This window comes from Botryllus schlosseri, chromosome 6 (genome assembly GCF_051294905.1).
Source record: "Botryllus schlosseri isolate E-star chromosome 6, Bs_hap1, whole genome shotgun sequence".
In the NCBI taxonomy this organism is placed as follows: Eukaryota; Metazoa; Chordata; class Ascidiacea; order Stolidobranchia; family Styelidae; genus Botryllus; species Botryllus schlosseri.
In genome coordinates, this window is record NC_137241.1 from 17,193,289 (window position 1) to 17,221,154 (window position 27,866).

Here is a 27,866-nt window from a genome sequence, read left to right on the forward strand (position 1 = left end):
ACCGCCGCATGTTGGCCAAATCGTTCGACATTGATATGTCCACTGTCCAGGCGCCGAAATGACCGACGCGAATAGTCCAGCTACCGCAGCTTGAGCCGCACGTCTCAAATGGGACCCACAGAGGAAAACAAATGAGTCCCGTGTCGAAATGCGAATTTGGAATTGTGTTCGCGTCACGAAAGGATATATTGTTTTAGCTTCGTCTAAGACGTGTAAGCGATTCCAATATATACGGAGCAGAGGCAATAACCTTTACCGTTATACCGCGATCTTTGGGGCTTTGCAGACAAATCTAGTGTCAGACGAACTTAATTGTGACTTTTTGTGACATCAAGCCGACTTGCATGATACGGGGCATATAGGCGCTGAGTTACGGGGTGGCGGCCACCCCATACAATAAGATCAAACGCCCGTCGTCTGCAATTTCAAATCACCAGCGCTGTGAATTGGTGAGTCCGTGATAGCGCGTAAATGCCAACTATTTACCATCAACCGATACGCGCGCGAATAACGGAATACGCAGCTTCGTCGGCGACGACGAACTAGCGCTTAAAACGCCCCAATAAATTGAAATCCGTGAATAGTAATCAGACAATTGAAGCAACCTCGTTTACGACGTTGATTTCGACACGCTTACGCTGAGTAACATCTTCTGTCTCGACCAGATGACCGAATTCATGTTCTCCTTCTCTTAATTAAATTGTATTTGCGCCCATATTCGTTTACGAAATAATTCCTGAGTTAGTTCCGTGATAGTCTCTTTAATCGGACGCTTGGAGCGCGAAATAGGACAGTGTGTTTGTGTATGCCTGCGAATGGAAAGCAATTCCTGCGCAAAGTGCGCATATTCATTTCAAGGCTTTGCCAACTTTTATCGGGATATGCAACAATGCAGCTCAAACGTCGTTATAATGAGCCAGCAATTTTCGCGATGTCAGACTTGGAACCCCATTGCGCTGTACGCAAGCTGAGGAATTACTGATTAGATGAGCGCTTTCTCGTTTGCTATCATCTGTAGGCTACTGATTCTTGTCTGCTTTATACACTCGTATTCCCTCGGTGTCACTTGTCAGTGTTTGATTTGTTATTAATACTTCGCATTGTGCAGTGCACAGCGTTGAATAACGTTGTCAAATATATATATAACCCAGTGGCGGCTCGTCCTATAGGGCAACTGGGGCATTGCCCCACCTAAAATTCTGTTCAATAACAATTCTTTACCATTTATAGACGCACAACAATCTATATATACCGAAATCACAGCGAAAATCGTATTCTTCTTGTCCTTTCGCTTGTAAATGCCCATATATAGCGAAGTCTCTGCGAAAATCGAATCCTCTTCTGTGTTTTCGCTTTGCGAATGCCTAGCCGGGGCTTGCCCCGGTTGCGCTCATAACAAGCTTTGACTGTCTATTCTCTCAAAGCCGCGCACAATAAAGAAACGGTGATTTACTCTCTCCTATTCATAAAATTACCGAGCAACCGGGGCTCAATAGGTCTGTGCCCCTAAGGTGTGATGTAACAATCGTATCTATATCTGAACTCGGTTACCGTCATATGCGTTTAGTCGACCTTTGCTGGTATAGGTCGATTTTGATGGAGTTTCACACCATGAAAACTCTTGAAACTTGGTATGTCATGTCGTGATGGTGGTATTTAACATTGCCCCAAGTTTCAGGGTTTCTACTTAAAGTTTAGGGTAGTAAATCCGTTTCCGAAGTTGAGTGTGTGCTGATCCGTCATGTATCGCAAACAGATTTTACTCGAAAGCCGGTATTGGTATCCATTGATTTTGACGATGTTCAATACTGAGATCGGTTATGACATTTGGCACGGTAAGTCTTAATGTTAGTATCGAACGCTGTACCAAGTTTTAAGTTTGTCACTGAACTATGTTAGTGGTAATTTCGTTTCCTAAGTCGAGTGAGAGCTGACTCGTCATTTATCGCTAACAGATTTTACGCAAAGCCGGTATTGGTCTCTATTGATTTTAACGATGCTCCTTACCTAGATCTGTCATGAGATTTTGCACGGTGTGTTTTGATTTTAGTATCGAACGCTGTGCCAAGTCTCAAGGTAGACACTCAATGATTAGGGCAGTAATTTCGTTATCAAGGTCGAATATGGTAGAGATGTGCTCAGATGTGACACTTTAGCCTACAACGCATTGCGGATTTCACGCAAAAGCCGGTGTATCTGTGGTAACGTTAACTGTGTTCCATACTGAGATAGGTGACGAGATGATGATATCATTCTCATTTGCATTCAAATATTTACTTTGATATTATATTCTCCAATGTCAATTTCACCGTGAAATTGTGGCCTTCAAGCCATTTGCTTACAACCCCCTGTCAAGCGCGATAGCTATTTCGTTTTCGATGTCGGCTAACAGCTGATCACTTGATCAGCCTATTCCTCAGTAAATTTTACGCAAAATTCGGTCTGTTTGCATTATTTTGACAGTGTACCATACCGAAAAGGGCCATGAGGCTACTTCTCGATGATGTCATGTAACAGTGTACGGCTTTCACCCACGTATATATTCGGTGATATATTTTCCAAAGGCGATTTCGCAGATGACCTATAGACAGTAATAAAACCATATGTGTCGTGTTACAGTCTCCAGTTTCAAGGCCAAAATCTCCTATGCTGTACCGAGACCGAGTTTCCGAGACTGCTATTCTTGGTTCTTCAGAATGATGTTTTGGATTCAATATGACAGGCCCAATGTATGAGATAACAATTGGGTATGTGTCCGAACTCGTTGACCTTTCCAATTAGGCTTACGCAATCTCTTGAGTTATAGTCATTTCCATTTCTGCAGATAATTAGTCAGGTCTAGTGCGAACATGAACCGCGTTGAATCTTTGTTCCGTACGCCGTTTACGCAGTTACCACACTTCAAGTCACAGCTCACCGGCAGACCTCTCATGGCACATACGTTAAAATCACTGTTGTCGGGAAATTCATGTTACCGTAACATCATTACTTGTTTACGTTGGAAAACGTCATTGTGACGTCATCTTGATAAAAAGTCGCTTGCAGCCCTTGCCCCACCACCCGATATTGTCACGAGCCGCCACTGATATAACCTGGGATTTGTATCTCTATTGATAAGGTCGCGGCATGTGCCCATATTGCTCATACTGCAATGACACGTGGATAATTGATAGCGCACCGTTTTACGATCAACTTCGACTGGCTAATCGGAGCCTACATAGGCCGTAGGCCCCGGGCTGATATTAACCAGGGCGTTGTCGGCATTTAAACCCCAGATGCGTAGCCAAGGAGTTTCTCATTTATAACTAGTAATCCCGTCCTTTCGAAATGCCAATTCACTAATTCGTATTATCGATGCTGCGTACTGCAAATTAGCGATAATCCTTTCTATGTGAAATGGATCATCGGTATCTCATGTGCACTATCGTCGGTGGTTTGATTAAGCACGTCCACCAGCAGGCCTGCTACCGCCCGCAAAAACACTTTCGCCAAATAGTAACAATCTCCGAGTGTAATATTGTTTGTGTTCAACTGTTCAATGTGTTCATGTATCTTTTTGATTAAAGCTTATGCCTGCGTATGAACAAATTGCGCTCGTTGCCATTACCGTATTTGGGTATGACTATTGCACCCTGTAATTATAATTATTGCAGGTTTGCGTCATGTCTGCAATTTCGTTATCATCGAAACTTTGCCGGCCGATTGTACAGTCTGATCAAATTGACCTCTACTATATGTATTTCGCACAGCGTACTAATGCTGATTTCATGTACAAATTTGACCTCATCGTTAGAAACGTAGATTTCATCGCGCGCTCTGAAAAACACCATCTCCTATCGCGATTTGACGAACAAATATACGTTCACCTTCTACAAATTAAAGTGCATTAATTGTATCGATTAGGGCCGCAAGCCGCGTTTAAAATATTTTGGGAACCATTTTTGTGATAGATATTCGCGGAGCGCAAAATTTAACAGTGTTTTATTGTGTGTGCCTGCTATTTGGAATTTATTCCAGTGCCCATAATATTAATCGAATTATGCTTTGCGGACGTAAATCGAAAAATGCAGCAATGCAGTCAAAATCGAGGTTTTAATCAGCAACCGATTGTCGCGATGCGAGCTACTCAATACTAAGTGAAAACCCATTGTGTTGGCGGTAAGAGATAATTACTAGGGCAAGTTTTTGCAACTTTTGCAACTTTTTTTACAGCATCCGGCAGCTTCCGAAATACTCGTAAGATATGTAGAATGCTGTTTTAAGCTGTTTGAAGGAATCTTATTTTGCAACTTTTTGCAACTTTCTCGATTTTTCATGAAAGTATTTTCGATTTTGGTGAAATACACGGCCAAATTCGACTGAAACACCGTAAATCAGCACTGAAGTAACGCTTTTACGGGTATTTCGGGAGCTGAGCCGGAAAATTGACCTTTTTTAGTCAACCGAGCAAAATGTGGTCAAAATGCAACTTCTGCAACTTTTCAACTTTTTTCAAAAATAAATGCAACTTTCCACGGATTTAACTGCGACAAAAACTTGCCCTAATAATTACTGATTGGCCGCGCGCGTTAGTAATCATAACACTGGTCGACATTACTTTTCTTCTCTGGTCAAAATGATGACTACTAAGTCAATTTTCGTACGCTGATTACGAATATGAAGTAGCTTTTTTCTCTCACGTCAGGATTTTTTATATTCTGTTATTTAAAATTTTGCATTTTAGTGCTAAAAAAGCCTGTTCTGTGACGTATTCCTTGCTATTTGGTCATAGCTATCACCATTGTGACGTCATGAGCGGTGGTCACAGTACATACCATAGGTACTCAAGTAGAAGTAGAGGTAATGGCGTCAATTTCTACTCGAGTAGAAGTAGAAATAATGGCGTCAATTTCTACTCACGTAGATGTAAAAGTAACTTTTTACAAGTATGTAAAAAAGTCATTATATAGGCCTAGTTTTTGATATTACCATCAATTTAATAATATTTTCTTCCTTTCAAAACATCACAAGACTGCAATGCAATGAAAAGATGGGAAAGCGTCGAAAAGACTTAGTGTAGTCTTTGAAATTAGACATCAGAAAACTTAAATCAGTCCTTGGCCCAGGCAATGTGAAGAAGAGGTATGCACAACACAATGAATGAATAATAAAGCGACATTGAGGCTGTGAAGCATTTGAAAACAAAAATATTTACCATTTGGTGTGCCAATATGGTTTAAAGAGAGCCACGTGGACATGGAAAAGATTGTTACTTTTGCTAATGTTTTTAATTTTATTTATTGTCAAAAATCAGCATAAAATTCAATATCCAATTTGACTTGCGCAATACGACCGATTTCTCATGGCCAGATGTTACAATTCCATTGCCTTCAGAAGTTTTACCAGCAGTTGACGAAAATTCTCTCGGTAAAGAGTCTTTGTTTGAAGAATGTTCTCAGCATGTGTGTGATGGTGATCAGCAGCTATATAAAGGCTGAACTAAATAACTGAATTTGCCAAATTAATCTGCTCTTGCTGTAGGTTCCAGATTAAAAGCCAAACCTATACTTGGCACTGATACCACTGTTGCTTCGTATATGCACCGTGATAGTGAATACACATACGCTTCTTTGCCTCCGAACCAGGGTTGTAACCAAGTCACAAGGCTCCGAGTCACAAGTCAATCTCAGTTTTATAGTTTTGACTAGAGTCAAGTCGAGTCATTTTCTATTCACCACCGAGTCAAGTCCGAGTCCGAGTCACCGAGCAGAGGTTCGAGTACGAGTCATGGTATTATGACTCGAGTCGAGTCCAAGTCATTATGTTGACTTCCCAGTTTACAGTTAAAGGCTTGTTAAATCCACTTTTTATAACTCCGTTTGGTGATATCGAATGGTTCGCATTTATAATATACTAATTTTCGTCATTTTTAGCAGTTTCTGAACGTGTTTTCAACTACCAGTACCTATAGACGAAATCCCCATAATGTGATTACTGTACTATTCCTCGAAATTACAATGAAACGTCGGTCTTGGCCGTCTGAGTCTCGGGTCATATGACTTAGTTCGAGTCATGCACAATGACTCGAGTCCAAGTCGAGACAATTCACAAATTGACTCGAGTCGAGTCATTTCCATATTTTGAGAAAATGACTCGAGTCAAGTCGAGTCATCTGAAAAACATGACTCGAGTCGGACTCGAGTCGAGTCATGACTCCAGTCATTACAACCCTGCTCCGAACCCTCTTTAGTTGTTGTGTCGATGTTCAAGGTCTCATAGAGACACTGGGAATTGTGAATTGCGCCTATTTATTTATGCACCAAGCCTAAAGGCTGTTTTGTCGATCAATAGAAACCAATGTGCTTCTATCCCTGTAGCTGGTAAAACCGGTATTAAGGGGCATTAAGGGGTCTTATGAGAATATGAAACTTTTGATTTCAAATTTGGAATATAGTACTCACACTACTCAAACGTGTAATGTTTCCTTTGATTTTGAATTCATAAATATGCTACTGCTCAGCCATGGGGTGATTACTTCATGAATGTAATCGATTGCGATTACGATTACTTGTGAATCCTGCGATTACGATTACGATTACGATTAGAGCAAAATCAGGAAGTAGTCGATTACGATTACGATTACATTTCAAAAGTAATCAAGATTACTCTCAATTACATTTGTTTTGCTTCTTTGAACTAATTTGAATTAATGTTGGAAGACGATATAAGGATTGCGATGAAAAGGTCTGATGAGATTACAACTTTCTTTATAAATCATACGTAATTTGCTTGTTACGCCATAATGCACCCATTGCCCAACTCTATAGGGGACTATTCGTTGCACCCAACGATTTGCATTCTTGCAAGGTCCGTAACTGCCGCACCCAAAACTCCCCAATAGGACCGGGATCGAGCTCTAAGGGGACTCAAAAGTATTTCGTTATCAACATAAATTATATAGAGTATTTTCAAGAGAGTTGGTTAGTTGGTTGGTTGGTTGGTTGGTTGGTTGAATAAGGGAAAATTGGTGCACCGACTACGAAGTCATTTCGCGCCGTGACTCAAGGGCCCATAATAAAGCCCAGATTGTCAAGCAATCAGATGGCTCGCCCGGTGGCTTTTATAAATTCCACTACTTTTTGAAACATTCTGGGGTCAGATAATAAATTGTCCAGTACAAAACAGATGCCTTATTGGTCGGCGGCTCCCTTTAGCGAAATTCGATGGTCGTCATATCTGCTGCACTGGAGAGTTGATTAACTTGAAAATTTTCTTCGACCTTAGCGATTTAATGTCTCTAAATAGCTTGATTTTGAAATTCGTACCTCTCCCCCTCAAGAAGAAAAAGCCTGCATAATTTATAGGAATAGGCATTTCGGTGGCGGTCATTACCCCACCACGACACACCAAAAGACAAATTCAATTTCGGCCATCACGCAACTCCACAAAGTGTGCTACCAAAGAATGACCTTGGCCGAAACTTTAAGCATGTGTCCATCGTCAATAGCCCCATAATGCAAATGCCACCCGGAGCACCCACAGAGGAATGAAGACATGAAAATTTGTGTGTGCGTCTCACGAAAGTTTTTCTTTTAGTCTGCTACGTTTGGGTGACTGCAGTATCTTTTGATTATATACAATACGAGAGGTCACGAATTAGCAACAAACATTTCTGGTGACTTTGACTCGAGTCATATTTTCAAATGCGCAAATTGACTCGACTCGACTCGAGTGACTTTTTGTATTGAGTCGACTTGTACTCGAGTCATTGAGCATGACTCGAACCAAGTCATATGACTCGAGACTAGGACGGTCAAGACAGACATTCCATGTAACTTCGAAGAATAGGAAAGTTACCACATTATTTGTATTTCGTCTATCAGTCGAGGGCCGTAAACTGTGAAAACTGATGAAATTTACTATATTATGAATACGAGCCATTTTATATCACTCGAGCAGAGTTGAAGAAAGTGTGTTGAACCTGATTGAACTGAAACCTAAACAGTGAACATAATGACTTGGACTCGGACTCGAGTCAAACACTATGACTCGGATTCGACCCTATACTCAGCTGACTTGGACTCGGACTTGACTAGGGGGTGAATTGAAAATGACTCGACTTGACCCGAGTCAAAACTGTAAAAGTGAGATTGAATTGTGACTCGGAACATTGAGACTTGGTTACAACCCTGCGAATACCAACGTTTGGAAATCCAAATTCCGGACACTCTTTAGCGCCCACTAGTGGATTTCAAAATGAGTTATGACGTCACAGTAGCAAAGCTTGGCTCATAGACCAGAGGTGGTCACACGATCCGGTTCAGGAGTATGTGGCTGTGTGTTGTGTAATCGGGACCGAAACCACACATTTTTCAGTCCCTTTCCACCCAAATATACAATGGTTTTGAGCCTACCATAGGGTAATCGATGCAACTTCTGGGCGGGGGGGGGGGGCTTGCTATATGAATCTGGTTTCTATATGTATCTATGGTCGTTAAATTTTTTGAATTAAGTCTGTCAATAATATTGGTTGTTTCATATATTACTATATAGTTACTACTCTCCGTCCACATGATCAGAGTTAGCGGTTGAGCTGGTGGAGGATGATGAGTTCGAAAATAAAGGGAGCGTAATTGTACAATGTACATCGTTGAGTCTTGTTCATGTCCCACCGATAACATTGTTTATCAGCCTTATGCCGGTGCGCACCACGCAGCTTTATAAACACCCCACATCCAGTGGTTTCCAACCTTTTATGGTCGCGACTCCATCTCCAATTTAAAAATGTTTCGTGGCCCAGATAAAAATTTGACGAGCTGTATACTAAAAGAAGTCAGCACCTTTGCCTGGACTCACTCACGGGCCGATTACGTTCAACATATTCGCGAATCCCAGAATAAAGGCAAACGACCCCCACGTTTTGGAACCACTATCTTTGAATAAAGCATTTAAACGGCCTTAACGATCTCTAGGAGTATACCGTTCTCCTATAATTGCGATTACAATTAGGCTTATTCCAGTAAATGAAGGGTGTTTTTATTTATATTTTATTGCAATTTTTTCGAGGGTGGTAGTCCCCATATTAAAATCAATAAATGTGATAGTAAATCTCGCGCAGCGTGAAGAAAAATATCATGCATCAGCATAAATATCCCCAAAAATAATGTTTTATGTTGATTTCCAAAATAATTATGAGCCTATACGTCAAGTCTTCAAAATTCCGGACATTTGGCATATTTCAGAAATTCCTTCCGGACGCTAATTTGAACAGTGAAATTCCGGACATGTCCGGAAAATTCTGGACGTATGGCAACCCTAGCCTATATATGTCTATTGCCTACCCACTCCAAGCTGTTATAAATCAATGACGTCGGGTCAGGGGAGGGACGTGAGACAGTGCCTCACCTGTCGTCAGGATGAGTGGACGAAAATTGCGAAACCTTCAATTACTAATGGCGTCTTCTATCGATGTTCATGAATGACAAGATTCTGTACCCTACATTATTATCCCAAAATCACAGAATTTGCATAATTAGTGTTCGGTAATAAAGCGCGAAACGGGAGGTAAGGCCACTGAGCTATATAAACACGGACAGGCCAAGCCACACCATTGATAACGCAATTCATCGTAAGTAGCTTTTTAGCTTGTGCAATGTGCATCAACTCCAGCATCCGCACACAGTGAAAACTCTTTCTCTTTGATACGTTAAGACAAAGTTGCGGAAGAACCAGATGATGGATTTCCTCAAAGATCATATCAACAATGCCTCCAAAAGAAGTCAATCGAGTGCCCCAATTTTGCTGGAAGATCCCTGTGAAACCTTGTCACAGCTGAAACACCTTTGAACAACGGCAAAGTCAGAACTGGTATGTTTTTGTTTCTCATTCGAACAAAGCGATTGACAGTCTAAATCAGAGGTCTCCGCCGACACCAAGGAATCATTTTCAAAGCACCTGCATCACCTTCTCGAAATTAGTTTAATTGAATTGCCAATGTAATTTATTGCAAAATCGCAGAGTCAACCAAGCCTTTGATTAGCGTGACCATGAAATTTATGGTGTGGATGCTTTTATCTAGAATGCCTATAAATCGGCTCATCCTGACCTCGAGATCCCAGATAAAAGAACTAAAGATCAAGTCGCAAGCTATCTAACTGTTGCTGGATCTTGCAAGGTAATTTTATTAATAATCTTGATGCCTATGTGGTGTGACAGTTGTGTCTTTCTATTATTGGACTGTAAGTGAATTGTTGCTACCGCTCATCTTCAGAAAACTATGGTCCCGAAACTTTTCAAGAAAATTCACGAAACCGACCTTTGAAATTCTTCCCCCGTGGTTCGCATATGTCTCGCACGGGGCGATTAAAATTTAATTTGAATAACTCTACTTTATGTTGATTTACAAAATAATTTTGGGTCAACTTCGATTCTGGTTCAGACAATAACTGTCTGAAAATTTTTATATTCTGGAAATTAAAATATCCGAAAATTTCTGGATCGTCTGAATTTTTGGAAGGTACTTAGCGGTCATAAAAATTGTCTCGCAGGCCGTAGTTTGGGAACCACTGCATATACACTACAGGCAAGTATTAACATATTTATAATAAAATGATAATGTGAAGAAGAATCTTCACCCCGTGCCCGAACTATAGGTTTTGAAATATGTTTTCCAGCAGCATCACTTTATGACGACAATTACATGAAAATCGCCTCCATAATGACAGGCATTATTGAACACTGAACAGGTTCTGGTTTCTCATCTTGAAAGCGTAACTGCGTTAATTATATCTTCAGTGTAAAAGTAAAGGTCGTGTTGCGTTTCTTTTGAAAGAGGGCTTCAAGTCTTTTGGTGAATGTGACTTGGATCACCATCCCACTTTACTCACAACCAAACACATAACGACTTTTGTTTTACAGTGATAATAATCAATTGTGGTAATCTACTCATTTATGTTATAGGGTGGCGATAAAGAAGATAACAGGAGCAAGGCTGTCATCACAGGGTCTGACAATTCCGACACCGACAACGATTAATGGACTTTATGCTTAGGCAGCAATATTTGCCTAAGTGATTGCACAGTTCTGTACTGATTCAATACACGAACAAAGCCATGCATGATTTGTAAAATTATCAGTCAGTCTTCATTGATAAGTGCAGTGCAGGATGTGGCAGGTACCCAACTAGGATCAGGGGTCACCTAGGGTCAGGGGTCACCTAGGGCCAGGGTTCATCTAGGGCAGTGGTTCTTAACCTTGCCCCCAGCGCCCCCCAGGGGGCGCTGGCGATGTTGAAGGGGGGCGGAAACGCTCAGGGGGCGATATGGGGGGCGCTGGGCTCAGGGGGGCGGTATGGGGGGCGCTGGAGAAAAAGGCTTCGCAGTAGATGATGTGGTGATAGGACATATCCTTAATGAGTATTCAGAGCAAATTATCACCGAAAACTTCGTTACATATAGCCTTCAAAATACATATATGGTTAATTGTCCATGGGCGCCTAAAAAACTGACACCGAATGTTCATGTCTTGGCAATCTGAACCCCAGAAGACGAATTCCATCTGGCAGGGAAAAATTATATGTCAGTGAAGAAATACTAATCTGAAATCGTGTGCGTCTTTTAGTTTAGTACGATTGGGCGACAGGGATATTCCTGTTGGGCGATATCCCCATTGAGTGATTCTATATTTTTTGATATTGCAGACAGGGGGTCACGAAATAACATCATGCAACGAAGTCATACCAACGGGTTCGCCCGCCCGAATATGTTTAATTATTAGTAACGGGCCCTACAGTTTCCAAGAAACCTCACAATGTTCGCTTCAAGTTTTGATGAGTCTGCGCACACTCAACAACTCACTGCGCTGACCCCTGGACAACAGTGCGTATCGACTAAAAATAGGTAATAACTTCGGATTTGTTGTGCGCAACGTAGATTTTCTGTGCGCAGAGACCGTGTCAGCACTGCGCACGTGCGCAGCTTAGAGGGAACATTGCACCTCCCTCAGCTCTACCGGTAAATGTGTTTACGTGAGCGGAGAGAGGATAAAAATTAATCTCAATTTACATGCAATTTCCGATGATATTGACCAATTCAATCATTAATTAGTGAAATTTTTCGCGCTTCGCACGACTAGGCGACAATAGCTGCCTCAGTAAATGGACACCCAATGTAGATACCTAACAGGCTTTCAGCAAATAGAGGACAGTCTAATGGGGGTCTGGGAGTGAAGTCCCCCGGAAGCTCGGTTTATCACCCGATTAGCGCCCAGGACCAACGTTTTTTGTTTGGGGGGGGGCTGGCGAAGTGCTGTTACGGCCCTGGTGACGAATAATTGTGCCTGCGGGCACGCCCGAATATGTTTAATTATTAATTACGTGCCCTTTATCTTCCCATACAACAGCTCACTCAGTTTATCGCGACGTATATATGTAATTGCCACCTATTCATTCATGCATTATAGAAAATTTTGGTACCTAGGGTGACCAGGCCACACAAACTTTGCTGACCATCGAAATCACGATAGGGGGTTCGTGGGGGCGAAGCCCTCAGAAGTTCGGTTTATCACGCTATGGGTGCGCAAAGCAATCGTTTTTAGGGGGTTGACGAAGTGCTGTTACGGCCCTCCCTCTTACTCATTGTCTTTATTACATTCCTTACATTATGAAGTTTGGGGGGGCGCTGGAGCACGATAATTTTTGAAAGGGGGCGCTGGAGGAAAAAAGGTTAAGAACCACTGATCTAGGGTCAAGCAAGATATCATGACAATGTCATACAGGTATCTTTGAAGATATCATGACAATGTCATACAGGTATCTTTGAAGATATCCTATATATGTGCAAATGTGTCGACAGATTTATATAAACAATACATATGACTAGATATATTTTGTAGTAGTTGAGTCATATACAAAATATATCTGCAATATATTCTGTGTTTGCTGGGAACTGATAATAATCGAATCAAACTGTCGCACTGATTCCGAAAATCTAAATACTGATGGAATTCTTAATTCTCAAAGTATTCGTCGGTAACACATACATAGCGTTGCGCTACACGCCTACATTTTATCGCTGGTACCAAGGAGCTACTTGGGCCTACCAATAAAAGATGTGGATAGCTATGACATTGTTTGTAAACCGAGTTTGCGACTGTCAATATAACGTCCACGACAGTTCATGCCATAGATCAGGAAAATAATGCCATGTCTGTTATTCTCTTTAATCAATCAGCGCAATCCAATATTTCGAGTCGGGTACATCAAATTCGCCAGTGATATTGGTCGCCGGCACGACAGTAACTTAAATTTGTAGATTTTGAGAAGAGTGGATCCGAGCCCGTAAACCTGAAGACGGGATTGTTTTTACCTCTCAAAGACAGGTGTATTTTGTATACTGCCACAAGAATAATTATTCTGGCCGTGATGAAAATTTACTAACAAGCTGCTGCAATATTGATCAATTCAGTTCAAAAATAAATATTTCGCAAAGATCCTATACCCAAAAGAGCCATATATGGCTCGCGAGTCATACGTTCCCGACCACTGATATATAAAAATAAATATTTCGCAAAGATCTTATACCCAAAAGAGCCATATATGGCTCGCGAGTCATACGTTCCCGACCACTGATATATAAGCTAAACAAAACAAATTGATATAATTTTCAAAATATAAGAACATTCCATTTGTTTGCACGGGCGCTCGCCGTTCAGTGCTTGCCTGCTCGCCGCTGTTTTGTTTAGTACATGATCGTCAGCGATACTGTGATTATGATGTCATGACGAGTACCATGACAACCAAAACTGAGATGGGTCAACAGTTGCGAGCAGGATATCCGAAGTGCGTATCGTTATTTGAGTATTATCCTGCAAAGACTCGAAGAATGAGTAGTCGATCGTATAGATTTTACTCATGCGCTTCCGATAGCGACGAAAAATCATCAACCGCGAACAATTGTATCGGTTGGACGGATTATTCCGGTGGATCTGACTCATCGCCTCCACCCCATAGGAACCAGTCAAAAAGATACAGACGTGGAAGTATTGGGACGACCTCGAAGCAGAAAAGAAACAGGAATCGGAGAAAGCGGTGCTCGGATGACGTTTGTAAAAAGAGAATCAGTGATGGATCGACGTTAAGTGTCGTTCTGCGAGCTAAACAGAGAAAAATTGACGAAGTAGAAGATGAACTGAATGAGACAAGACTGCGCTACCAAACACTGAGCAAGGAGAACAGGACGTTAAAATCGCTTCAGAGAAAACAAGAGAATGAAATAAAAAAGTTGAAGCACGAGGAAAGTGAATTGCCAAGGCTTATCTCGCAACACGCAGAGGAACAGCGCGTACTACGATACCGACTGAAAAGGGCAAAAGCTGCCGAGAGGGAGTTGGAAGTCAAAGTGCGGGAAAACAACAACACGCTTTTACAGATGGAGCGAGACCTGAACTACCTGAAAAATTTGGTCGAAGAAAGCCAGTTGGAACAGAGATTGACACTGTCTACGACTTTGTCAAAAAAGGAGAAAGATCTAGAAACTGCGTTGAGCAAAGTGGAGAAGCTAGACAGGCTAATAGGGCTCAGCGAGTGCAGCTTCTCGCGTCAGCTTTCGGTGGAGAAAAGAAAGCACAAAAGCACCCAGGAGAAGCTGCAGCAGATGGAAGAGATTCACGCGAAAACCAAAATAAAACTGAAGAAAAAAGAACGCGAATTGAGCAACGCGGACGTGTATTCGCTCAGAAGAAAATCCAACTCTACCATAAACAGTAAAGCCCACAAAAAATCCATTACCGGTACTGAAAATGACGACGGTCACAACGGCATTGCCTCAGCGCTGGATGTCGCTGAAACACCACCAAAAACAGTGTCGGAAAGTGAAATTTCACACAACAGCGATTACTCTGTTAAAAGCGATAACACGGACCCGAACGGCTCCTCCCAGGGCCTAGAGAAAGTCTCAGACAATGCAGATGCAGATGTAAGCGGCCCGTCGTCAACCACCAGTCCTTACGCGGCTCAAGAATACAGTGGCCCACTGTTGAAAGCCAGTGTAGCGAGGGTTCACTCCGCATTATCAGCTTTCCGCGACTCGTCAACACCCAATCAAAGTCACGGTAGTAAAGCATCGAGCCGCGTATGCTACGGCCAACCCGACACGCCCTCTATATGTTGTCGGTCAGTTACCAGTCAACAGGCGTCGCGCTGTTTCGAACCGGTTGGCGAAATCGCGATGATAACATCCTGCGACGGGCCAAAAGTATCAGAGCTTGATCTCAGCGAAACCATGGAGCAAATGAGACTGATCACAAACGACATTATGCATGAGCCGATCAACCCGGAAAGAGTAGACACTCCAGAGGATAGCGGCGACAATGCATTTGAAAACTGGACTGATATTGAAGCAAGTAAACCTGAAGTAATTTCATCACCAAGGTTACCCAAAAAGTCCTACGTTTTCTCTAAAGAAATCGAAAATCTGCACCGTGGCATTCCGTCTATAATATCAAAAAGCAGAAAGAGAAAAGACCAGGTTGCAAGTGACGAAGTGCGTTTCGGTAACTACTCCCCGACGTTTTCCGGGTCGCCGAAAAGAAGCAACAAAACTGTCCATAGCAACCCAAAAACCTCCTCCCACGACAGTCGCGAAAATTTAAACGCGTGCGATCACACCCAAGATCATTACAACGGCACGAAGGAATCCAATTTACTATTGAAGCTGTTCGGCAAAATAGAAGTGGACAAGGATAAGTTGCTAGGTGAAGACGAGGATTTCAACGAAGCCGGTGTATGCGGGAGGGATATCGATGTTGATCGCGACGAGGGGCCTGGTAGCAACTCGCGCGGGCACGGCGACAATTCGGACGTGTGCGCGAAATATCCAGTTGAAGGAAATGAAAAATATATAGACAGTGTATCTAACGGTAAAATGTCTTGATTAAAGGTAGTTTTACATTGAAATCGTGGATTTCGTACTTGACGGGCGTCTGCAGGTTCGGTTCTATACGGCCGTAAATCAAACCTGGAATATAGCATGCTTACGTAGAAATGGTTCTCTGAGCATGATTCGCGTTCGTACTTAAATGTATAATATTTGCTGAACTTTTCTTCGCGCGAAAATCTGCGCATACTATATATACCTTTGCCAAGTCTGCTGTGTTGGGTACTATAGTCAATAAGTGAAACGTTCAGAAAAGTTGTCACGGCAATATTGCTTGATCCTGAAAAATGTGCCCCCTCCCCCCTCTGTATTACTATAATAATCGATGTGAATTCAAAGTAAGATTCGTCTGACATTTGGTTTATGGAAAGCTTAAACTTGCGCCGGTAATTGGCGGTCAGTGTAGCGAGAGCAGGAGAGAGTTGGTGTCCTACTTATTGACGTTGAATCACCGACATTACAGTAACGTTTTCCAGCTAGCTTTTCATCAGTTACTGTGGTAGCGGGTAAAAGGACCAGATCTAAATCATATCAACATTTCACGTGCTGATGACGCACATTCCTGTTCACTGCTAAGTTTTGTAAAAAGATATTGCAAATTTCCAGTAAGGAGTTCGACATAACAAAATTACTTCAACCGGAAGAAGAAAATGAAGTATAGTTTTAAAAGTATATGTGTAGCCGATCGTTTGCTGATATACCTGTGGTTCCCAGCCGGAGAGGGGGATTCGCCCCTTGGGGGGAATTTTGAAATTTTTAGGGGGGATCTGACTTTAGGTTTGAATCGGAAGATACACTGGGTTCACAAGATTTTTCGATTTTTATGGTAGAACTGTTAAGTATGAAACTAGTTCTTCACAATTGTATGTTTCGTGGGCGGATTTTAAGCTAGGTGGATGTTTAAATGCCTTTCGTAGATATTACACCCCCTGATAAAGTTAGGCTCGTGAGATGATTTCGTTGGGCCCGTGACAGCCTCTCGAGCAAATTGCCACTAATCAGGAAAAAGTCAAGACGAATACAGCGCAAGGCCGCTGGTGAAAATGTTTACCTTTTTAAGCCAACATATGCGCTAACGTGAAAAAAACATACCAAATTCATCGATTCAACTCAAGGCCATAGCAACCGGACTTCATGATTTATTTTTCGTCAGCGGCTACCCGACCGGTAAAAAACAGGTCAAATTTAGTTGTATTTTACCAAAATGTAGTGATTTCCGCATTCGACATAGATCGGACATATCTGAATATGTTTGGCCATATATTGCTCAGTCAACAAATGGTTGTGTGTTAAAAGCACCTTTTTTCGTCACAGGCAACTTTTTCATAGGGGGAATTTTAGCTCAAATATCGTCCAAGGGGTCCACGAGACGAAATATGTTGGGAACCACTGCTATATACTCTCGGGATTGCAAGATGCATTTTCACAACTAACACAAAATGACTAAAGCTGGTGACGCTACAAATTGGTGGAATTTCTAATATATATTTAGTTACGGTAACATGCAGGCGCTATTTCACCCGGTCATCAGGACGTGAACCTATCCTCAAAATACTTTCTTGGCCTACTCCACGAAATCCAGTTCTACCAAAAACTGCTGAAGTGAAAAGAGCCAAATATCATAATCGCTTGAGTAAGTATAGTCCAAGTAGGCAAAATCTACTGGACTACTGCCGAAGACCACCTTTACTTGTCCACATGTACTTTCTCGGTTTCAAACATGACCAATTGACCACGAACACAAAACATATAGCATACTAGCATCAGAAAAGCATTTCTTTCGGTGTGTGAGGTCTGTTTGGCCCACTTTGGATTTAGTAATACTGGTCTAATATATATAACATCACAAGGTTCGTCATTCCTGTAAAATGTGCTTTGATCACATGGAAAATGACTGAATGCTAAGGCATGAAATGCACACTCGGTTTGAACGATCTTATTGTACTACATATAATTCGTATATTACAGGTCTTACGTAATGACCAGAGCAATTTCCGTCAAGTTCTTAATTTTGTGTGCATGAACAGGTCATCGCAGTATGTACAGGAAATCATAACATCGAATGTATTCCAATGGTCCATGCATTCCCAACGGCAGTCATTCTATCCGCGCTCTGTGAACGCAATCCGTGATATTCTGCGGTTTTTACGTGAAGTCAAATTGAAGTGACTCGGTGCTCGACAGAGACGTTAGGCTACTTTTTACATTCGCGTTTTGAAAGCCAGGCGATATACGCATCTTTTGCATTCAATTTATTTCATGCGCAGTCCGTTGTAATACCAGGGCGTGAAAGACGCCCCTATCGTTACAGTTTTGAGTCGCTTAATTGCCAAAGGAACAGGAGCATTCATACAAAGAGCCTACCTATTTGATGCCCGAGATTACTTAGGCTCAGACAAGACATTTCGACCCGTATTTCAAGACGTTTTTCAATCGTGGTGCTGAACAGAGTTTTGTGGGGCGAAACCCTCCCATTTCAAACTCGAAACCCCGTCCTCTTGAACTAGGCCTACCAGTAAAATAAAAGAGAATATGAGTTTCTCCGGAGTTGAATCTTGTTAGTTGTAATTTAGTTAGTTAGCTGCGGATTTTAAAGGTCGCTAGTTCTAGTTCGTTCTTTTGAAATGTGAGCGGTTGTAGTTGTCCATTTTGAAAATCCAGTAGTCTGTACAAGTGTGATTACAAGCACCTCAAGATCATATCACATACGATTGTCTTTTGCATAATGCTGTGACAACACGCATTTTGTCGGATGAATGCGCCATATTGTCTGCGCCGATGTCGGTGAGGTTTTGGTGCTTGTACAGAGGAAAAGTTCGCTCTTACAGGAGAGACGTGCGCGTGGTTTTTCAAGCATCATGCACTCGGTCCGACGCCCTTCCGGTGTTGGATTACATTAAAATGAGACAATAGTACAATTCCAATCAAATTCATTCACCAGCATTGCTCGTTGAATACCTATTCTTACGCAAGTTCTAGTTTCAGCACCGAGTCACGATATGTATTGATACTTTGACACTCCAGCCGACATATTAGTGAAAGTACATGCGCAATACCCGATGGATACGGTGAATCCAGATGCCAAGCTCCAAGATGAGAAAGCCGGGGATTCCTTGATATATGGTATTGAAGATGTCCCACCATGGCCATCCTGCATTGGTCTGGCTGTGCAGGTATGGTATAGTTGGTGGATTATAGCAGAAGCAGATGGAACGTTGCAAAATATAGGATCACAGATATTGGCTGGTGACAAAAATTCAGAGGTAGTCAGTAACAAATTACTTCAACTTTTTCAGAGTACTCAAGTAGGTTTTGTCTATACTTAAACTATACTTACTCAAGTGATAGTGTTTCGGACAACTTCCATTTCTACTTGAACATTTTTTAGGAAAAACCACAAACCTTTTGCACTCTGAACTTTGAAAAATAGAAAGTAGTTTAGGGATGAGTTTGTGACACTTTTATGAGAAACATTGTCATAATAAGAACCTCGTTAAATGGCCTATGCATTACGGTAATTGAATGAATTTTCAAAGATAGCAACTATTTGTAGAGTCATTTGTCAGTTTGCGTTAGTTGCGAAGACACATCCTGCAATTCCGTGAGTAACTGCATCCAATTAGCTGTTAAAGTGTATGTAGCCCCCGCAATATAACTACTTTTGAGACTAGAGTAGCCTTCAGACCTTTAACTTTCTGCTCCACTAGAAGCAATTTTGACATGTCTTGATGGGAATTTCTACTTCTGTTTGTAATTCAGTAGAAGTTTACGGCGTTACCTGTACTTCTACTTTGAGTAGCAACGCTGACTACTTTGTTCTCCTTCGATGTTGATGACCGAATAAATTGCATTCACGGCAGCAGGTTACACCGCGTTGAAATGAGTCGTATTTTGAAAATTCAAACCGCCACTGATGCATGCCAGGTATTATAGGTCATCGCTTATGGCAGTGGTTCTTTAAGATTTTTGACCGCGACCCAAATCTGGGTGTTATTGGCATCTCGCAACCCAAGCCTCGCACATCGACATAATGCATTTTAATGTTAGCGTGCTAGGTTTTACGGTTATATATGAAATAGAAAAGATGCAGATTACTAGTACGATGCAACAACCAGTCGTACGTGACGCAGTTTTAAGAAACATGTGTGACGCTCGCAACTTCAAATTGGGGAGCAATCGGGATTATTCGGCTCCGAACATTTCGACGATCGGACAATCAAAATATCGAAGGTTTCGGGCAATGAGCGACGATCAATTTGGGCGAAGGTTTTATCGCCACCGAGTTTTCGGCACCGCACTTTGCCCAGCCGCATATTGGTCGAAATGTCATGTCATGTCTTCAACGTCCTGGCAATAAAGGGTCGGCCCCGAAATACCTATGTCTAATAGCCCCGCAACCCGCATGTAGCACAACCATAGATTAATGCATCTCTACGGTCTCCGACAGCGTTAATCCGATACTAGGAGTAAACAGTTTTTTAACAATTGCAATTAGTTAGATCGATAGTTCATTTTTGTAAATTATATGTATTCAAAAAATATCGGGTGCGGCATTTGCGTCGCCATTATTTCCCTCACTCTACCATGCCCGAGTATCCCCAACGCAAGTTTTAACAGTTTTCCAGAGACGCCAATGTGAGTCAGATCCTGTCATAACATTTAACCAATTTGGATATATAAATATCGGCACGTTTTCACGATGAAGCCCCATCGTCGCAACCGCTTTTATATGCATGTCTCGCTTGTTGGATATAGTACCAAAAAAAGTGACTCTGGATACGCACAAACACATGATATCGCGTGAAGATCGAAGAAATTTTCTTGTCGCAAGAAATTCTGCAAATATCACATATTGAAAGATCGCTCGGGTGCGATCGCGACCCTAACTTACACCTTTCGCGACCCATACTTTAAGAACCTCAGGCTTATAGCACCACTTCTGGTACGATTACACCGTCGTAATCAAGAAGAATATAGTCCGCTTTTCCGATCCGCATCACATTTTGACGACGTCTTTGTTATTCAAGTAACCGTGGATTCCTAACGTTATGATGTTCAGTAAAATTATTTTATCACGAAAACATTAATCCTGGCAACGCTGATGGAAGTTCATTATAATAATAATAATAATCGTTTTTTTGAAGCCGCGGCCCTTTCTACTAGTTCTTTCCATTCCTTTTGGGTGTTTTCTTTCGTCGGGTCTTTTTCTGGACTTTTTTTGTCGCCGTAAGAACGGCGACGGTGGGGGAAGAGGAGCCCAGATAAACCTCCGACCGGAATCTAACCGGGTCCGCCAGATTGATAGGCGCTTATTGTCACCCCTACGCTATGTCATTATACAGAGACACAACCTATAGTGCAGTGGTTCTCAACCGGGGTTCCGCGAAACCTCCAAATTTACAAAATAGCTGATTAACTTATTTTGTATTTTTTAATTTAAAGAAATCACAAGACGGTTTGGCTCCATAACTGCTAAAACTTCGGGACCCACATAAACAGAATGGCCATCTGAGATGAAATATTTTACTGTGCAAACTCATTTTAATTGTCAAATTGCCAATGCCCTAAACATATTGCTGATTTGAGATGTTTTGTTAGCGTTTTGGAAAAATTTGTTTGCAAAAATCCATTTTCCTGTGATATTCAACCGCTATTTCGGAATAACTTCAAGATGGGCTGCTATAGGCTGGACGTTATATGTTCATTGGAAATCTGTTTCCTAATTTTGGCGCTATATGTTGCAACTTGCGATCATACCCGAAGTTGTCGTCGGAAGCGTTACGCGTTCTTATTACATTCGCCACCATCTTTGTGGGAATGGATTTTCGGCATTCGTTCATATCAAACCGACGACGCGGATTTTTAAGACTCGGCCGCGTATTTCAAGAAATGCAGCTACAGAATTTGCTTTAAAATAATGAAAGTTTTCCCAGTTTCTGCATGACTATAGTATGATGTTAATTTCAAGAAAAGTCATTTTATTGCTGTTTAATACTATTCCACAGTTAAAATTTCCACAAGAAATTGAGCTAAATTTGTACTAAAACTTCGGGGGTCCGCGGACGGCGCGGAGGTCCGTGATGGTGCATAAGGGGTCCACGAAGACGAAAAGGTTGAGAACCACTGCCATAGTGGCTGGCCACCATATTGCTCAACGTAAGGCCTACTGCTGACAAGCCACCCTTTTAGTTTGACGATACCCGCCCGCGTTATTCAAAAATGTTGTCGAACTCTGACTTGACCATCTGAATAAGCACAAAAGTCCCTAAATATATTTATATATATATATATATGTTTTAAAGCAATTCCTCTACTGTGTTGGATCACTTGCCCTTTGGCCAGTAATGTTGATGCCATTGATTTGTTATGAGGATAGTCAGAATGACGAGGAATATCGTACGATAATTGCCGGAAGCACCTTCCTGGCAGCTGGAATCACTACATTCCTTCAGAGCACGTTTGGAGTGAGGTATGAGAACTAACTAAATTAAAACATTGCGCATGTTTCCTCTCACCTAAATCTCTTGGACATAATCTTTAGATTGCCTACACTTCAAGGACATTCGATATCTTATCTCGTCGCTATGATGTCGGTGCTTGACTCAGATATATGGAAGTGCCCAAATGAGATTGTATTACGATCGAGCACACCAAATGCATGTAATTATACGGGTCCTATCCTTCCTGAGTTGGGTGTATTGGGTGACGGATCGAATTCATCCAACGCAATAAAATGGTACGCCGAAAATGACGGTTCGTGCAAAACCAACAAGGAAGTTTGGATGGCCAGAATGTCAATGGTGAGTGATGCTCTTGTTTGGGGTTTGGATGATCTTCCTTTTTGCGTTCGTTCCTTGACATGAATATGGATCCAATCTGTTTTAGATACAAGGCTCAATCATCGTCTGCGGTATTATACAGGCTATCATTGGAGCAACTGGTATAGTAGGAATTTTCATCAAATACATAGGCCCGCTGACAATAGCGCCAACGATGGCAATGGTGACATACTCTTTGCGCGATTTGGTTATCGGCCTTTGTGAAGTTCATTGGGGTGTGGCGGGAATGTAAGAAATTTATTTAGACATGCGATTATCTATAACTGATCTGAAAGTCCAATTACACATGCAGAACATTTGCTGTGTTCTTTATTTTCGCCATTCTGATGGAGAAAACAGCGATACGATTGCCTCAGTACTCTCTCGCCAAAAAAAGAATTACTCTAGCGGAGGAAAGATATCCAATATTTGCGTTATTCTCGGTGAGCAATCATCCCATCTCGATTTTCCGTAAGAGTCGCACAATATGTAGCAGTTCATGCAATGTCGCACCGTGCCTGGCAACTTTGTCGATACCAAAGTGTATCCATCCGGATTTATAGAGTCATTAACTTTTATTACTTCGCTTTTAAAATTAGAAGAGACCACATCTAAATAATGTATTGATGTAATGTTTGATGTAATATCCTTGAACCATTGTTGATGGTTTAACATCTTGTCGGATGACTTCAACAGGTTTTAGCTGCACTTATAATTGGTCTGGTCGTCAACTTCATAATTGCTTCTGCGACAGGATCAGATTCGATTTCTAATACGATGAATCAAATTAACTCAGTGCCTTGGTTAGTAAACAGTTACTTGAATATTGCATTGTAAACACTGACGGCAACTATGATTTAGGTTCAGCATACAATATCCATTCCAACAAGGATGGCCCACTTTCTCCGCGCCTGGTATACTAGGGTTGATGATAGCAATCATCCCAACAACAGTGGAGGCAATAGGGCACTATGTCACAACTGCTACAGTGTGCCATGTACAATCGCCTCCCACTCACGCGATGAACAGGTATAGTATATACAATGGGCCATAAATAGTTTATATACCACTATAGCACTGGTTCTTAGCCTTTTTGTCGTCGCGGACCCCGTTCGGACCATCACGGACCCCTGCGGACCCCCTCAAGTTTTACTTCAAATTTAGCTTAATTATCGTGCAACCATCATCTGTCGTGTGCAAATATTAACTGTAGGCTAGTGATGAACAGCAACAAGATGCCTTTTTTTTGTAAATAACCTCATACTATATGTAGAAATTGGGCAGGGAATTATTATTTCAAAGCGAATTCAGCAGCTGCATTTCTTGAAATATATGCTATAGTGGCTTGAAAATCCGAGCCTTCGATTTGATATGAACGAGTGCCGAAAATCCATTTCTACAAAGAGAGGTGAAGGCGAATGTAATATTAACGAGTAACGCTTCCGACGACATCTTTGAGCATGATTGCAACATGGCATAAAATTGAGAAACATTGTTTAATGAACGTAGCACGTCCAGCCTAGTTAATTCCATCTATCAGCTATCTAATGCGGTTGACTGCTAATAACCGAGTACTCACACTCGTGCATATAGAGAGATAGGGGGTATTCGGTTTCTCCTGCACCATCGCGATGCTTTTGACGACGGTCAGCTAGTCAGCACCCCCGTTTTTTCTCCTCCATACTATCCGTGGATGCTGCATGAGCGCTTAGCAATATAGCGGCGGATACCAGTTTTCGAGTCTTTGGTCTGACCCGGTCAGGTATCGAACCCACGACCTACCGATCAAGTAGCCGGACGCATCACCATTACACTATCTCGCTCGGTATAGCATATAAATTCCCGCAGTTACCGTCAAAGCTGCCCATTATCGTTGTCATATATAGGTTGAGTCAGCCGATCGCAAGTGTTGATAATTCTCATGCTCTATCATTGTTTTGCGACTCTGTTACATCATGCATCTGTTGCGTTCATTCTGCCATCTCAAGTTTTAAGTGGATTGACCGTAAAAGATTTCCATTTGAAAAGTAATACTATGCCAGAGACAAAGAATATTGCATACCATGAATGTGCCGCAAATCGTCATACCAGATGTGCTTGCATTGCAAATATATTATATATTACCATATAATATATAACATATTGTAAATGAATATTTCCGCCGTCATTCATATGGCCCCAATTGGTTATATACGACTAATTAGTTTTCTCAATGTTCCAGGGGAATATTGTTCCAGGGTATGGGTTCTGTACTTTATGGTATTCTCGGTGTAGGTTCTGGCACCACAACTTGGACAACGAATTCCGTGGTGATCTGTGCCTCGAAAGCTGCAAGTCGAAGGGTGAGTCAAATGGACGAAAACTTATGCTTAATAAAATAAAGTCTTCGTTATAAGGTCAGTACCAATTTGTTTCAAAATACAATCTGAAGTAAACAAAAGTATATAATACCTCCTTTAAATATGATGAGTTAATTTCATTTCAACACCAGGAGAACGTAAAGACTGTTTGCAATTATTTAACAGATTGTGCAAATCGCCAGTTTGATTATGGTTGTGGTCAGCTGCTTTACCAAATCTCTCAGCATATTCGCTCTCATGCCGGAGCCGGTTATAGGTGGATTGATTTTGGGTATGGTGGGCACTATATTATCAATTGGGGTTGCGTCTCTTAAGCATGTGGACATGACAAAAAACAGGTAAGTTATCAGAGATCATAGTGAGCCACTTGCCTCTTTCACAAAGCTTGGATGGTACGAACAATTCAGTGCGGATGACAAACTTGGTGCGGATGAATGCAGAGAAAAATGTTGATTTTTTTTATTTTTTGGGGGGGAGTGAATTAATTCAAATAAACTCATCGGATATTAAGTACACTGGCTCCCCAACTTTTGTCGTTGCGACGCATTTGTAAAAATCTTGTTGGACGCACGATGCACCTCGAATTGTGTAGCTTTTACAATCATTTCGTCTCGCACCAGCATGAGTAAGTTAATATTTGCCAACTGTTATTATTACACTAATCAAAAGTCCGGCCGACCTACACGGGATCTGCACGTCTGAGTCTGAGACACGCAGGATTGTCGAGTGTCGAAATTCACTCGCATTCTCGTTATTGGAAACAACAGAACACAAGTTTGAACAGCGTACCATGAAGGTGGCGAGCATGATAGTTTTGAAGATTATTTTCAAAGCCATCGGGCAGAAGTATTAAAACGAAGATTTAGGCTTTGAACCTCTTCGGTGGAGATGAACCTTTGCTGTGACCTTTGGGTCATACTCTTGAAACGATTTCTGCCATCTAAAAAATCGCGGAAAACACGCTGTATTTTGTAGGCCTATAGAACTTTTGGATAGTTCTGATAAAGACCCGACTCTACGAGCACTAGAGACTCTTGTAGAAAACCCACAACTAATTTGGCCGAAAAGGACTTTACCTCATTAGTTGACATCAAAGCGAGGAAAAGGAGTTGTCTTCTTGATGAAACATTTTGTAGCCTAATGCAGGGAGCTTTAGAGCAAGATGTTGAGCGTAAATGGTCTGAAATTGCCAGAAATATTTAGCTGCAACCGACTCATTGATAAATCGGTAGCCTACTTGTTACAAATTTGAATAAAAAGTTTTAAGTTTCTTCATTTTATTTTCGTACAATATGATTCTCGGCTGGTTTGTGCGGATGATATTTGTGCAACAAAAAGGTACGGATGATGGTTCTCAATAAGGTTGAAAAGCACTAATGCAGTATTGCATCTTCCATTGCCATTTTCTTTTAGAAACATAACGGTGTTCGGAATCAGCATGTTCACTGCATTTGTGATACCCGAGTTCTTTACGAGAAATCCAGATGCGATTGATCTCGGCTCCGAACAATTGACGGGAACGGTTTCAATTTTGCTACGAAGCCCAATGCTTATTGCTGCATCGTCAGGGTTTATCTTAGATAACCTATCGCCCGGTAAGAGTATAATAATGCATGCGTACCAATGCATTTCCAAGATTTGATACATAACATTTTCACTTATTCACTCACTTACCTTTAAAAGCAATTAAATAACATACATTTGTCTTTCCTTCCTTCCTCGAGGTTATGTATCGTAAGATAACCTATCTTCCAGTTGAGTATAATAAATGAGGCGTGCCAATGCATTTCTAAGATTTGATACAAAATATTTTCATTAGTCACTTACCTATAAAAGTAAATATCCATTCATATGCCCTAACTTTCGCCCGTCCATACGTTCGTCCGTCTGTCTGTCCGCCAGTCAGTCCGTCGGTCCGTCCGTACGCCCATTCCATCCATCCACATACAATCATACATTCTACCTGACACACAATGCTCCCTCTAATTTTTGACGAGTCGGCGCAAACTCACCAACTCACTGCGCAGACCCTTGGACAACAGTGCGTAACGACTAAAAAAAAGGTCATCACTTTGGATTTTTTGTGCGCAACTTGGATTTTCTGTGCCCAGAGACCGTGTCAACACTGCGCATTTGCGAACGTGCGCAGTTTAGAGGGAACATTGCTGACACATGTTTCAATTACCCGCTGCAGGGACTAAGCAGGAGCGTGGATTGGCGACGTACTACGGCGTTGCAGGAGAAATCAATGGGAGGGCCGACGACAGGGTTTACAACTTACAGTACTCATCGAAGTGTCCCGGCGCCGACCAACTTCCTTTTTGTTCGACTTATAAACCGAAGTCATGCATCAAATCCTGTTGATATGGTGTTCGACCCCATTGGTAAAGGGGTTAGCTAGTATCGGACTGCTGATGTTCACCAGCTTGTTATTTTTCTACATTTTCATTCTTTCTGATTTGTTCATTGCCATGTGAGTGTTCAATTAATCGACTACGCGTTCTGTCTACTATCATCATATCTTTTCATTGTATGGCCAACTTCTGTCGAAAGTAACAAATGTACGAGCAGGTTTGCTCGATACATTGCCATTCTCATATCTCCATTATCACATTAAGTGATACATACCTCGAGGTATTTATGACAGGGAACCGAAGGCCAAAACTGCCAAAAATAAAATTTTGAAAATGCCAAAAATAAGGCTTTTTGAAAATATAGATTTTTGTGAAAGTTTTTGATAAACATGTGAACAGGAATTGACAGGACGTTGTATGAAG

At 41.6% G+C, this 27,866-nt stretch overlaps 1 protein-coding gene and 2 long non-coding RNA genes across 4 annotated transcripts in view; 2 read left to right on the forward strand and 1 right to left on the reverse strand.

Moving 5' to 3' along the window:
• Positions 1 to 27,866, reverse strand: part of LOC145441282 (uncharacterized) — a 237,075-nt gene that overhangs the window by 187,172 nt on the left and 22,037 nt on the right. The window lies entirely within an intron of this gene.
• Positions 9,629 to 12,854, forward strand: LOC145441253 (uncharacterized). Of its 2 annotated transcripts, none has more exons than XR_013915782.1 (4): positions 9,629 to 9,846; positions 10,058 to 10,153; positions 10,939 to 11,222; positions 12,728 to 12,854. It is a non-coding gene; the product is annotated as an uncharacterized LOC145441253 (long non-coding RNA). The 2 variants fall into 2 exon arrangements; XR_013915783.1 differs by having other exon boundaries at positions 10,939 to 11,205; positions 12,728 to 12,772.
• On the forward strand, positions 16,063 to 27,865 carry LOC145441254 (solute carrier family 23 member 1-like). The gene is made up of 11 exons (XM_080319076.1): positions 16,063 to 19,084; positions 22,214 to 22,380; positions 22,453 to 22,711; positions 22,797 to 22,978; positions 23,043 to 23,172; positions 23,426 to 23,532; positions 23,591 to 23,758; positions 24,951 to 25,071; positions 25,255 to 25,427; positions 26,503 to 26,684; positions 27,284 to 27,865. Exons 1-11 carry the CDS (start codon positions 18,971 to 18,973, stop codon positions 27,451 to 27,453), a joined length of 1,773 nt encoding a protein of 590 aa, XP_080175202.1. The 5' UTR covers positions 16,063 to 18,970; the 3' UTR covers positions 27,454 to 27,865.